General features: G+C 41.1%; 1 protein-coding gene across 1 annotated transcript in view; it reads left to right on the top strand.

Moving 5' to 3' along the window:
* GRHL2 (grainyhead like transcription factor 2) overlaps positions 1 to 14,937 on the top strand; it is a 68,899-nt gene that overhangs the window by 41,129 nt on the left and 12,833 nt on the right. The window contains exons 9-11 of the mRNA XM_018559113.1: positions 10,668 to 10,826; positions 12,486 to 12,582; positions 13,317 to 13,456. Coding sequence (XP_018414615.1) covers positions 10,668 to 10,826; positions 12,486 to 12,582; positions 13,317 to 13,456 — 396 coding nt within the window. The remainder of the gene's footprint in view (positions 1 to 10,667; positions 10,827 to 12,485; positions 12,583 to 13,316; positions 13,457 to 14,937) is intronic.

Here is a 14,937-nt window from a genome sequence, read left to right on the forward strand (position 1 = left end):
CGTGATGCATGACAGATAGAGATCTTTTGTTCATTTCCTGTAATGGGTTTGGAGATAAGATCTAAATCACAGAGAGATGACCGAGAATCTAAGTAGTTCAGCGGCCTCAAACTTGCTTCTTAAAGTTACACTAAACTCAAGAGTTAAATCCTAAAAATACATTCAAGTACCTTAAATATATAAAAAAAACGTATTTGTTTTTCACTCGGCTGTAAATCATCTCTGAATTGGTGCTGACACTGTCCTTCCTTCTGGAGGCGGGCTGCTTTTGTTCCCCATGGTCCCTGTGCATGTTGTGAAGGTTTAGTTTACTAATTTTTATTGAGATTGTAGTCCATCACGGGAGCGAGCTTGGAGCGGTGACTACTTTACAACACACACAGGGCCCATGGGGAACCAAAGTAGCCACCCTCCAGAAGAAAGGACAGTGTCCGCACCAATTCAGAGATGATTTGAGGATCTACAGCCGATAAGATATTTTTTTGTTAATAGTTAAGGTACTTGAATGTATTTTTAAGATGTAACTCTGATTTAACTCTTGCATTAACAAATGCTAAAACGATGATGAGGGACCCCCCCACCAGTCAACATACATGCGTAAGTGGAAGGGTTCCATGTTGATATTAGAAAACCCTCTTAAAAACTATTTATATATTGTATTATATTCACCACTGGCATCTTTTAGTTCTTAGTCATATTATTGAAAAATCCTATATATTGTGCGTTTGTAAGGCCTATGCACATTGAACACATTCATGCTATTGCAGTAATATGTTGTCTTTTTATGACAACACTGAATATGTATATGCATGATTTTCTGCATTTTATACATGCACCTTTCACACTTTGCATCTTTGGTCATTTTTCAATCTTTTTATAAGGAGCATATGTATAGGCGTTTTTGCATGTTTCTGAATGTGTTCCAGGCTTGAGCGTTTTTATTATTACCAAAGGAAAACTAGTAACAAGGCAAGAAAACATGCATTTTTCTTGAATTTTTTTAGGCACTCCCAGTTAAGTCAATGTGGCCCAAAGCGTTCATCTCTGCCCCAAAAGAAGCTCACATACTTTTTCGAACGTCAAGCTTTAAATGGTTATTCTAATTTTCCAGGCGAATTTGGGAAAATGGAATTACCCCCACCATGTGCCCCCTCTTACTCCCTCTTCCCTGCTGCTCTTACCTGCCAAGAAACACCCCTTCCCATCCATGACTGCCAGTGTAGGATTTGTACACTGTACACAGCAGCGCAGCCCTGCCATCAGTATTGTAAGTTCCGCTCACAAATGGTGAGCACTTATTGAGAAGCTTCTTAGTAAGAAGTGCTCACCTTTTGCGAACGGAATTTAAAATACCGACCGCAGGGCAACGCTGCTGGGTACAGTGTATGACTTCTACTGGTGTAAAATAGAGAAAAGCCCAAATGTTACATTTGGTTTCTATATTTGAATAATCTGTGATGTGTCATGTCTATGTGCTTTGTAGTTAATAAATTGATAATCACACATCATTACATATTCTCTGTTCAACTGAACATGTTTTTACTTGGTTGGAGAACACCCCACCACGTCAAAGATATGCAGCTTCATTATTGTATAAACATAGAAGATGATGTTTACCCGACACAAAACGCACACCTTGTTATATTCCTTCCATTCAGGCTTTTTGTGCTTTTCTTGGAAGTAATATGACGCTCTGCGGAATAATAAAATAAATGAACAAGAGTGGAACTAGACTCACAGCTATATAAAACGTCTTCTAGGGTGATGAGATATACCGAACTTCGGCTTTGCAAGTTTCTGGACCTAATGATCATGACAGTGCTTTTCACTGAAGATAATATGTTTCAGTTGCTTGGGTTTGTGACAGGTTTTAGTCTCAACTGTGTATATCTCTTCAAAGTGATGAAAACACAAGCTAAGCACCAAGAAGCTACTGATATCTTCAGGGCTCCCCAAAGGAGAATTCCTCCTGCTGGAGTTCCTACCCTTTCACACTGTTATTGAGTTCCTCTGCTGCATTCTTCATGAAGTTATATTAATTAATGTGTCACTAATCCCAATTTTATGTGTCATTATCTTAAAATTGTAATCCCTATCTGGGTGCCTAACTTTTCCATCATGAATATTTTCAATGTTAGTAATTGGTTTATTCTGCAGATTCAGTGCACTTCCCTATTGTCAGTGGCAATGCTATAGCAGCCAATCCTTTGGCTGCTGTGTTGCCACTCTCAGTGTGCATGCTCCACCATTTCCCATTTCTGAAGCCTTCATCTCCTCCTTTCTTTTCTGGAAGCTGCCCCATGTGACTCTTTCGTTGGTTTATGGGGTGGCTTCAGCAGGTTGACTACCTCCGCTTCTTCTCCCTTGCTCTCAACCCCACTTGACCATCTGCATCATATTGCTGCACTTTCTCCAGATGTTTTGGAACTGGAGAAAGTGCAGCAAAGGGTGACTAAACTCATATGAGGCATGGAGGAGCTCAGCTATGAGGAAAGATTAACTGACCTGAATTTGTTCTCTCTGGAGAAGAGGTGATTAAGGGGGGACATGATCACAATGTATAAATACATAAATGGCCCATATAGTGAGCTTGGTACCAAATTATTCACTTTAAGGTCACTGCAAAGGACAGGGGTACTCTTTGCATCTGGAGGAAAAGAGGTTTAACCTTTGCATACGGGAATGATTCTTCACAGTTAGAGCTGTGAAAATGTGGAGTAGACTCCCCCAGGAGCTAGTTCCAGCTATCTTAGTTAATTGTTTTTAAAAAATCTGGATGTATTCCTAAATGCCCAGACAATTACTGGATATTGAGATTTTATAGGTATATTAAGCATCAAAGATTGTTGATCCAGAGAATATGCGATTGCCTTATGGGATCAGGAAGGAATGTTTTTCCCCTGTTGGAGCAGATTCGACCATGCTTTATAGGGTTTTTTTGCCTTCCTCTGGATCAACAAGGGGTAATTGGGGGCATGGCATTCAGTTTAGGCTTTTTTTTTTTTTCTTCAAAATATCTCTATAGGTTGAACTCGATGGACATGTGTCTATTTTCAACCTGACTAACTATATAACTATTGTGGCAATGCCATGCAAGATGCTGGCGACACAGACACCCAGGACTCTCAGCCAGAGGGGCTGAGATGTTCCAGAATATTAATAGATTTACAGGGAAGAAGCTGGCCTTTCAGTTTCTTCCATCTTTTCTGGATTGTAACTGGGATCTGGATCTCTGGAGATTTCTAAGATTTCAGGGAGGGATGAAATCTCCAGTCCTGAGGTCAGGTGTTGCCAGTGATCATGTGGCTGATCCAGAAAAAAAAAAACTGCGTTACACTGTGTGAAATTGTCACTGTGTGACAATTTCACATTGCATACAAATTTTTAACATTTTAGGAATATAATTTTTGAGTTTGAAGCGCAGTGCTATTTTCTTTTTTCCAAAACAAATACACTATAGGGGAGTCATTTATTAATGAATGGTTTCCCAAAACAGTAGTTAAGTGAACACTTGGTGCTTTGCAGACCTTTTCACTGAGACTGTCTGTGTACCTACATTGTCACTTGTGGGGGCTCTTATGGTGGGATTTCCTTATCAGAAATCTCTTTGGTGTGCACAATGTCCTTATAGCTAGTAGATGGAGCTTTCAGAATTGTTATCAATGGAAAAAAACTGCATCAGGCAGAACATTTAGTACAAGTAACAGGCGATGAGGTGTGCACTTTGTTGTGTTCTGTACAAGTCACATTTACATCCCCATTCTTTAAAATGTACTTTGCAAAGAGTTTGAAATGAGAAACTGGCAGAATGGAGGGTGTTTTGTGAGTTCTCTCTGGTCTGAGTTCAAAATTAAAAAATAGATTGTGGGCATGTACGCATTGAATCTATTCTAAAAATACACACCAGCTATTTCTTGGTACAATAAAAAAAACTCCAATTTTTTTCAATGCATTTCTTTGCTGTGGGTGTTTTAGACATGTTTGGGACTTCCTACTATTGGTGGATAAATTGCATGCTGGTAGCCAGAATATGCATTCTAGTACCAAATATAACTAAACCAGCACAGGAAATGTACGAAAAGTACATGTAAGTGCACATTTATAGTGAGTTTGAATGCATTTAACAGTTTTCTAAAAATGCAATTTTAAACATACCAAGTAAACCACCTAAACATTTGAACAAGTAAACCTGCACTCCAATTAAAATCCTTTAAAGCAAACCTGTCATAAAGAAAACAGTGACTGTATCCTATCAGATGCAGTTACTGCTTGGCAGTGCTAGCAGCCATGGCTGCTGCAGCTGCCTGAATACAATGGGGATATACAGAAATTTGAGCCATCTATGGGGGCTTTGTGGCCAGCCTACAACAGTAAGTGTTGTTACTGGAGGATCTCCAGGTGAAAACTTTGCAACATTCTTAAGAAATCTTTATGCAATGGGGCATGATCCGAACATACTAAACATTGATTTTGGATGTGCATACACCTTATTGCACCAAAATATACCATAACTTATATCTGATTTTTCAGAAAACGTTGATTTAGTTTCTGAAAATAAATCCTTCATTGTTAAATTTAAAGTGTATTTCCACATTTGCAGTCAAATTTGAGGAACCCCACCATATGCGTGTTATATGTTCCCATTCACACGACAATACCTAAAAATGATTTTTAAAACATATTTCTTACCTTTTAGTAGTTTTTTGGGGGGCAGGATTATACACAGGGCTCTATGGGCAACTTCTATTGCTTTGAAAAGATCGCAATGTGGATATAAGGGGACAGACTGGAGGGACAATACACTGTGCCACCCAAGTCATGATTTTTAATCCTTTGTTAGGACAGACAGTCCTGCTCATCTATTTAACAACTGATAATGAAATCTGCCAGAACAGGATAGTGAGGTAGAATAAATGGAGGATCGACACTAGCCAAATCTTCAAGAAGTAGGTTTTTATTCAGCAGGCTGGGAACATGCAGCAATTCAGGCATGCACACCCCTTTCTTATAGAGATTTGAACAATGAAACCATCTGCGGTACCTTAAATTATCTCCAAAAATCAGATAGTAATGCCACCATGTAGTTTTTGCCAAGGACATTAGATGGGCCTTCTTGTCTTGATAAGACTCTCTCATATCAAGGTTAGAGGACAGCTGTTTTGGCAATTAACCTAAAGTTCCTTAAGCCAAGGTCAGAAAAGTTGTTTATGACTATATGTCTTGAACCCTTGTTACCTTGTCCTATAAGGCTTACATGTTCTACATGAACTCTAGTTACCTCTATCATCTACAAAGCTAAATGTTCCATGGGTTGCTTATTCACACAACTTATTATCTGTATAATATAAATATAAATAACCTTCCACTATATAATTGTGCACTATATAAATACAAGACTTATTAGTTTATTTCTCATTATTCTGTAAAATACATTGCTAATATGAAAGTAGAGAATTCATCTTAAATGTATCTATTATATGTGAAGTGCTCTGTATGGCTAAAACTTTCAGTAACCTAACTATAACAATATTAATAATAGTGGGTATGCTGATCAATATCAGTTTGAAGTATATGGGTTAATATCAAAATCCCACTACAATAGACAGGGTTAATGATGGCAAACACAACTGCCCAGCAATCCCATACATATTGCATACCAAGCAAGAACTAAGTAGGATTTCCAGTCCTGGAGTTTTCAGGAAAGAGCATTAAAAAGGGTAAGTTGCAATTTTTAAATATATTTCTTAAAGTTATGCTATGCGAATGGGAACATATTACAAATATGAAATAGGTGTTATCCCAATTTGGATGCAAAAGTGGAAATATGCTTAGTATTTACAAACAGCAACATTTCAGACAGGAAAGAAAAAACAAAGAGGGGAATTTATCAAAACTGGAGCAGACAAAATCTGGAGCAGATTTGCACTGCAGCCAATCAGCTTCTCTCTCTCTCTCATTTTCAAATCTTGCAAACTGAACAGAGAAGCTGATTGGTTGCCACGGGCAACTGCTCCAGAATCGGTTTGCTGCAGTTTTGATAAATTCCCCCCATATTATATTATTAAAAAAAATAGTAGACTTACTTTCTGACCAATCCATCCATTTATTGTAACGTTACACTTTACATTTCAAAGAGAATATATACAACTGACTTATCTCAAAGATTCCAAATTAAATACTAATTTGCATTTTTAGTTTTCATGACAGTTATGATAATCTATTGAACAATGCATGCACTATGCTGGGTCTGGTGAATGTTAAATGAGTTCTGGTTGAACTATAGTGTGACTGAGGCTATAATTATCAGGAGTTAATGAAATCTAATATAGAGTTTGGTAATAAAACACTACAGTGGAAACAAGCTGTTATGGAAATAGTATTTATTGTAAGACATTATTTAAAAAAAATTTTTTTAAAGTGTAAAGCCAAAAAACTTTTGGTTTGATTTGGATAGAGTTGGAGTCTAGCACCGCTTTCAGATTTTATTTAGGAATAAGCTCAGGTTTGAATAGAACTTGGTCCGAACCTTAACTCCTCGAAACCCTGAAGGAGATCCTCCTGAATAGGAAAGTAAGCTTCTTCCATGCCACTCAATTAGCTGCTTGAAGTAAGCAAGGGGCGGGATATATCGCTAAATGCCTATGTTTGGTAAATTATAGTTACCTAATATGTGGTCATATAAGGTAAATGGCATCAACACAAGCATCCCAGCCTTTTGTTTTCATGCAGCTGCGGGGTGGGGAATGGCCAGCCTGCAGCTGCAGGGTGGGGAATGGCCGGCCTGCAGCCGATTGGCTTCCTTGTTAAGAGGAACCTGAGCTCATCCCTATATTTAGTTACTGTGTGTCTCTCTGATGGGGAGATTCAATCTTTTGTCCTGGTGAGCATTGTCTTTTGTAATACCTAATGGGAAATCTACAATATTAGAGATGCCACAGGAACACAAGATAACTGGAAATCTTCCATTGGGAACAGTTTTTTTAAGCGACAACTGTCCAAAAGAAAAATTCCCCTCACTTATGAGAGATTTTGCTTCCTAACTTATTTTACTTCCTGTTATATCTCTCGGAAAGGAAGAGAAGGGAGATCTCCTGCATGGTATACAAAGCAAAAAATCCCCCAAAAAAACAAAAAACAACAACATAATACCAAAAAACAAGTAAATACAGCAACATTCGTCACATGATCTATGTCTATATATATCTACTGAATTTGGGCACTGAAGTGTGCAGAGAAATCTATTCAAGCACAGGAAGAGCGTGCAATCTCCAAGCATATAGTTTCTCAGCTGAGGTTTTGAACCAGGGATGCCAGTCCTGCAAGGAAGGGGTGCTAACAACTGAGCCACTGGGGTTGATTTACTAACCTTATAAACACGCCACGAACAAGTATACACCTCTGTAGTGTGTTCCCTCCCAGCATGATCTATTGGTGGAATCTAGACACCTTTGTAGTGTGTACACACCCAGCAGGTGTGTTGTGCAAAGCCCTGCATGAATTGCAAGGTGATGTTGTGTAAATTAGCTCTACGTTGTGTTGCTTGCGTTGATGAATGCAGGAATGTAAATGCATGAGCTAACCATTTTTGTCTAAACTGTGAAGCAGCATTATAAATGCATCATGTGCATGATTTTTCTATATATGGCATTAGTGGAAATATGCTTTTAGAGACTTGCATGCCGCTATTAGAGCAGCGTGTAGCCTATGGCGCATGCTACACGACTCGCACGTATGTAAATACATAAAAACACGCCATAATGGCGTGAAAATGTGACGCGTTGCTCGTGGTGGTCGATAAATACGTTTTGCTGTGTAAAAATGCACACGCACCTGGTGCGTGTGTGTGTTTAGGTTAGTAAATCACCCCCACTGTGTCACCCAGGCAGTCATCTGGTGATTTGAGAAACCCTGCTTGTGTTGTAGAAGAGTAATTCCTAAACAAACCCACACACAGGAGATTGGAGAGAAGGGAGTTTGAAATACATTGACTGTCCCCTGACCAGACCAGCCAACCCATTTCCAGACAATTTTTATTTTTTTCTGGTTTGGGATAGAGAAAATTAGGATAGAAGATTTAATATTTATGTCAGGTTTCTATATCTTTCTGTGACTCCATTTCTAACTGAACAATAAATGGGGATCAGGAAGGCCACAGACAACAATAAAAACATTGTCAGAAGTTCTAACATTTTCCCACCTTACTAAAAATCTCTTTTAGTTTTTCCCCCACTACATAGATTTCTCATCACTTTCTTTCAAAGGAGGAATTGAGGGTAAATTTCCTCAAGAGGGACAACTCTACTCTAAAACAAAATAAAACGTTTTATGCTGGAGTTGGGCTTTTTATCTTATAATGGCTTGTGTATACGATACAGTATTTGTGTCATATTAATGTTTAATAATACTTGCGTTTAAGTGGATTGGGGCAATTCCCACTTGTGTCCTAATTACATTATTTGAATATTACTAGATATGGATGTCTACATTGACATGCCGGTTAGATATTGGTCTAGACTGGAACCTGTAATAAAAAATTGTGAGACTGAATACAGCCAGGACAGGAAATTAGGAACAGTATAGTTTGTCATATGTAGATTAATGGCCATGGATCCCTTTACATAATGTTTCCCCTAGGCTTGTCCTGTTGACACACGGCTCTGTATACTGTTTGCTGAGGCATACATTGTGCTGTGGTCATAAATCTGCTAAATCCCCTATTATAGGAGATAGCTTTAGACCCGGCTTCCTATTTGCAGCATGTCACTTAGAATGGGCTGCCAAGGTGTGGTGTTATAGGTGAAAGGTTTCAGTGAAGTCCTGCGAACACCGGTCTTTATCATTTCTATAATTCTATAACTAGTCTTTCATTTCTTGGGTGAGTCACCGGATCGCTTGTAAAACGTCATGAGTGTTGAGGAGGAAAGGGGACACCAGCTCTCCTTTTTTCTGCTGAACGGAGAATAGGGGGTGCAGTTAGACGTAGGTGGCCATTACCCCGTCCTTAGTTCCAAAAAAGTGATTTACCAAACACCAGCACTTACTAAAGTGTCAGTAAACCCAGAAAGTGTTTTTTTGGGCCATTGACTCTAAAACTATTTCATTTACGTGTCAGCTTAACCTTTCCAAATGTAAAAGTGGTCACCAGTAAGGATGGGCTGCATGTTCGAGTCGACCATAGGTTCGATTCGAACATTGCATGTTCTAGCGTTCGCCGAACGCCGAACATTATGGGATGTCCGTGGTCTGTTCGACCCCCGCACATCCCACAATGCACTGCGCCGTCCGAAAACGGTAATTGGCTACACTCCTGCACCTGACCGCAGGTCAGGTGCAAGACTGTGCCAATCAGGGCTCAGTACAAATGTAGAGCCATGATTGGGCAGAGTCACGATGACTCTGCCCAACCACCAAACAGAGTGTCACTATGTCTGCTTGATGAAGGGACCGCTAAAGGCCGTGACACACTGCACGCGAAGCCGTGCAGAGCGAAGCAAAGCTATCCGGCACGGAGCTTTGCGTGCAGTGTGTGAGCTGACTGCAGTCAGATGATTGACTGCACCTTCAGCCAATCGGCTCGTCCGTAACAACCAGCCAGCTGTCGCATACCGACGCGCTGGTTTATTCGCGCGAGCCGATTGGCTGAAGTTGGAATTGTTGATCTTGGCACGCTCAGCTCTGCGAGCTCTCGCCAGCTTAGGTGCCCAGGAGAAAATGACATGACACACTGCTCGCAAAGGCAGCGCGCCACCGCTCCGCGCTGCTTCGCCTGCAGTGTGTCACGGCCTTAATGGTTCCGAAAAGTTGCTGTCTACTAGTGATACCATGTATTCCTAGCGTCTAAATAAAGGCGTATCAATACATTGGACCTTGGCGTGCTGGTGACTACTTTTATGTTTGGATTCACGTGGTGCCATCCGCGGGTCACACCAGCATCCATTGAATCATGCTGGGATTGCAGTCTGCAGTACGATGGGAAGTAAGTATGCTATTATGCGTAACATTTACTTTACAACTATATTCCTTGATAGTATATCCCTCTTTTATCCTGCCACGTTCCTAGACTTACTTATTCTGAGTGACAACGTAGCTGATCCTCTGTCTTCTGTGTTGCCACTCTCGGTGTGAATGCTCTGCTTTTCCCCTCTGCGCATGTCGCCCACTTGGGACACATTTTAGCAGTTTGCTGGGCAGCTCCAGAAGTTTGATCGACAGCTGCTACTTCTCCCCACCTCGCCGCCCCGCCTGGCTACTAGAGCCCCCCAGTGGAATGTCCCTCATCGTACTCACGTGCAACACACTGTATTGGAGGTGATGACATCACAGGTTCTTAGACGACCAGGGTGAAGAATAGGCTGCGGGGGCCAGTTTAGCATCCAGGTGGGTCAGAGTTTCAGGTGAGATTATCTTTGTTATTATAGACCCTAGACCAAAACGAGCACTTAACCCTTGCAGTTTGGGGTAGCCCCAAGGGTTACTTTTTATTCGGCCCCCAGTTCTTACTTAAGCTTTGCAAATGAAAGAGAAGCTGATTGGTTGCCACGGCAACTGCCCCGGATTCTGTCTGCTCCAGTTTTGATAAATTCCCCTCATGGTGTTCAGCTTGTGATATTTGCATTGTTGTTGTTGTCACAGCGTTCATAGTTCTGTATGATTTCTTTTCTCCTCAGATTTTCATCACCGTGAACTGTCTCAGTACTGATTTCTCCTCTCAGAAAGGGGTCAAAGGCCTTCCTCTCATGATTCAGATTGACACGTACAGCTATAATAACCGTAGCAACAAGCCAATCCATCGGGCATACTGCCAGATCAAGGTCTTCTGTGATAAGGTAACAATGGACATACTGCGGAGGAAAAAAATGCATTATTCCATTCAATCAATAGCTAATAGTATAATTGACAGATTGCTGGGGATGACTGTTATTGTAGAACAAGAGCAAAATAATTCTCCGGCAATGTTAAATGTTTATGCTGACGGCACAATACCCTTTATATGTCCCCTTTGAAGTAAAGCTTTATTTAAAACTCACACTTCCATTAGTAAAAAAACCCTTCAGGGTGTGTGACTTCAAGCCTAGGTCACATGGTCACTGTCTACCAGGAGCACACTGGGGAGTTAGAAACTAGCAAAGGAGACCCTGTTTTGTAGACTTGCAGTGCAATGAAGCACTAGGGAGGCCAAGCCAGGAAGTAGACCCTGTATACATGATATACTGTACATAGATGATAGCATATACTATAAAAATTACCTGGTTGCCTATCCACATCTCATGGGTGCTGGACAGTGGAGGAGAATACTGGCTGTGAGTGAGGAATAAGGTACACGCTGCATGGGTAAATTTAACGGCAACCCAGAGTGGACTTTACAATTCCCTACTTTATCCAAAACAAAAACAAAAAAATTACTATACACATACTTTAAAAGACTATGGCTCCCCTTTAGGGCTAAATTACTAATTTGCCTAAATAATAATTTTACCTCTGGCCTAGTGATCCTGTATTTATTTTTAATATTCAGTCAGTACAGGTGAGGTAAAAAATAAAAATACTGAGGCTATTCTCCTGTCCATTTACACCATTGCGTAAATAAGCGTTGTGTTGAAGTAGCCTATTTAAAATGAATGGGGTGGCAACACATGCGTGGTACATGCGTCATTTCTGTGAGAGCTCCGCACCACAACACACATTAGTGCATTGCTACACATCAAGCTGCGCTGCAACGCAGGTCCATTGGCAAGTCGTGACATACATATTTAATGATGGTGAATTGAACCAACGCATATAATGTACAAACAAAATATCACCGGCACACTGGAGATATGTTTCCACGCAAACGTCTTTTATTGGTACATATTTTGGCAACTTTTCGGGCTACGCAGAGTGCCTTCATCAGGTTCAGTATGCAGCACAGTAGCTGGTAGGTTAATAGGCTCCTGTCTAAATTGGCCCTGTATGTATGCATGTGAGATAGGGACCTTGGTTTGTAAGCTCCTTGAGGGCAGGGACTGATGTGAATGTGCACTAAGTAAAGCGCTGTGTAGATTGTCAGAGCTATATAAATACCTGTAGTAATAATAATAATAAAAGTAATTTGCTTGGACACATATCTCTGGTGTTGGCGACATCTTATTTCCTTTTTGATCAGAGCGAAGACATCCGCAGTCATTTCAGCACCTAACTCTATAGTTTTCCGGTAAGGAGTGTGATCAGATACCTTTTGAACCCATATAATGTGGCATGCGCTGCAATAATGCACACATTGTCACTATGCCATAGTGTGAATGGGCCCTAAAAATGACTCCTTTAGTAAACCAGACAAAGCGAGCGCAATATCATTTGGCTGGGTGTGGTCTGTTTGTCCCTTTTCTTATCTGGACTGTAACACCAAACACAAGAACCATACAAATTCCATTTTTTAGTATTGCTTCTTTTAGACACAGTTCTCAAACTCTAATTGTCTAAGTATTTCTTTTGTGTTTGATTTCTAGGGAGCAGAGAGAAAAATCCGGGATGAAGAAAGAAAACAGAACAGAAAAAAAGGAAAAACACAATCAACAGCGGCACAAACAGCATCCACAAATAATTGTGAGTCTTTTTTTATGACGTTTGTGACATCAGCTCCCCTGAGAGGAATATACTGTATGTCTACTGTGAGTCTGTCAGCTGCTCATCTAACAACGTGTCTGGGGTAACATTGGGCTTCTCAGGAAATCCCACCTCACTCCTTACCGGTATGCTCTTTGTGGTGTTGAAGTGACTGTAAACTCAAAAATACATTTTGTTATTTGGTTTTATATAATGACAATAAAATCTTATCTATATTCTTGTATCCATGGATAAGAGTAAAGGAAAGATATTAGCGCAGGCGTGGGCAACTCCAGCCCTCCAAGTGTGCTTTAACTACAAATCCAAATATGCCTCTGCCTCTGGGAGTCATGCCTGTAACTGTATGACTGCAATGCCTCATGGGATTTGAAGTTCCACAACAGCTGAAGGGCTGGAGTTACCCACCCCTGTCTTAGAGGTTCCCTACTCTGAATTTTTGTTTCAGTAAAGATGTAAGGCTAGAAAAGTCTTCCGATAAATGAGAGCATGATCATTCATTGTGATGTGTCTGCAAGGTGCTTTGGGGTGTATGTAGCAGTATAAAAATTTTAAGACGGCCTTGAAATGGCCATGCACCATACAAACTGATCTTACAGTCTCTGTACAGTCTCATTTACATTTTATATATACTGTATATAGAATTCATAAAAATGAATCAAAAAGAAAAGATGAATTTGCTTTAAAAGAAATTCTGTTTGCTTTATTTTTTTTAGCACCTGATGCAAAAATGTCAGCCATGCCAATACAAAAAAAGAGTGACATCACCTTCTTCAAAACCATGTCTGACCTGGACTCCCAGCCTGTCCTTTTCATCCCCGATGTTCACTTTGGAAATCTACAAAGAACCGGACAGGTATTCCAAGTAGCACTTTAATCAATGCACAGTATGAAGCATGCACAGTAACAAGTACTAAAACCTCAAACATACAGCCAGTTATCACCTGCAATCTACCTGGGAGAGCCTTTCACCCAATGCAATGATCCAAGTTCTGTGAGTTCTTTGAAGCACTCTGAGACATATCAAATGGAGCTGAGCCAAACTATGACTGACTGGATAGACACTGGCTGGAATTGTCACACAATGCAGAGCCCACCACAGATCCTGCACAGCCCCCCTGGGACCCTACTGAGCCAACCATAGACCCACAGAGCCCACCACAGATCCTGCACAGCCCCCCTGAGACTCTGCTGAGCGCACCATAGACCCCGCAGAGCCCACCATAGACCCTGCCGAGCCCACCACAGATCATGTAAAGGCCCCCTGAGCCCTGCAGTCTGCAGGGTCTCAGGAGAGCTGTGCAGGATCTGTGGTGGGCTCTGCAGGGTCTCAGGGGGGCTGTGCAGGGTCTGTGGTGGGCTCTGCACGCTGCAGAGCCCCCTTGAGAGCCTGTGGAGCCCACCATTGACCCCACAGAGCCCACCACAGATCCTGCAGAGCCCACCTGAAACTTTCAGGTGGGCTGCACAGAATCTATGCTGGGCTCTGCGGGCACCCAGCTTCCTCTACTGCCCAACTGGCACTTCCAGGTCCCGGCCTCCTCCCTGCATGACTGGCGCTTCGGGACCGGCTTCCTCCGCCATCCGACGTGGATCTGGACCCGCCCCTCCTGCTGCTGATGCTCCTCCTCACCTCCGCCTCCTGCTCGATTAGGCAGCAGAGGCTGCTGAATTCTGTGCACCCCGGCTTAGCCGACTGTTTTGGGGGTGGCATTTTTGCCGCCCCCGTGGAAAGTGCCGCCCAAGGCAAACACCTTGTTTGCCTCGCGGCAGATACGCCCTTGGGTCTATTTATAAACACTTCACACTTCTGGGAGATGCAAATCTCCCAGAACAATTGTTCTGTGCAAATAAAGGGTAAAAAGAACATTCTTAGTATATTTAGTATATTTTCTTTTTTAGGTTGAATGTAATGTCCTGTAATACCACATTATGACCACTAGACAGAGCTGAGGAACATAGGAAATAAATACTTATTTCCTGAGCTCAATCTAACCTTAAAATTTTTATTTACACACACTTAATAGTTAAACCTAGATGACAGTCACAGGACTGGAGGTGCTGCTATGCTGCAGTAGTGCCACAAGGTTTTTAAAAATAAGATTTACATGTAAAAGAAAATGTAAAAGCACTTGATGCACATATATGTAAATGTTTTCCTTTATTTTCTGGGGTCACAAGGTGAAGTTTTACATTAGGAATGAGCTTTTTTTATTTATTTTAGCACCAAGGATTTTTTAGATTTATAAGATAACATTAAGCTCTAAGTGGAATCAATAAAAGTAATTATAGGAAAGCGCAACCGTCTCTCTGCAATAATGTGTATTACTTCTGTAA

Source organism: Nanorana parkeri, unplaced genomic scaffold (assembly GCF_000935625.1).
Source record: "Nanorana parkeri isolate BGI_ZX_2015 unplaced genomic scaffold, ASM93562v1 scaffold16, whole genome shotgun sequence".
Lineage (NCBI taxonomy): Eukaryota > Metazoa > Chordata > Amphibia > Anura > Dicroglossidae > Nanorana > Nanorana parkeri.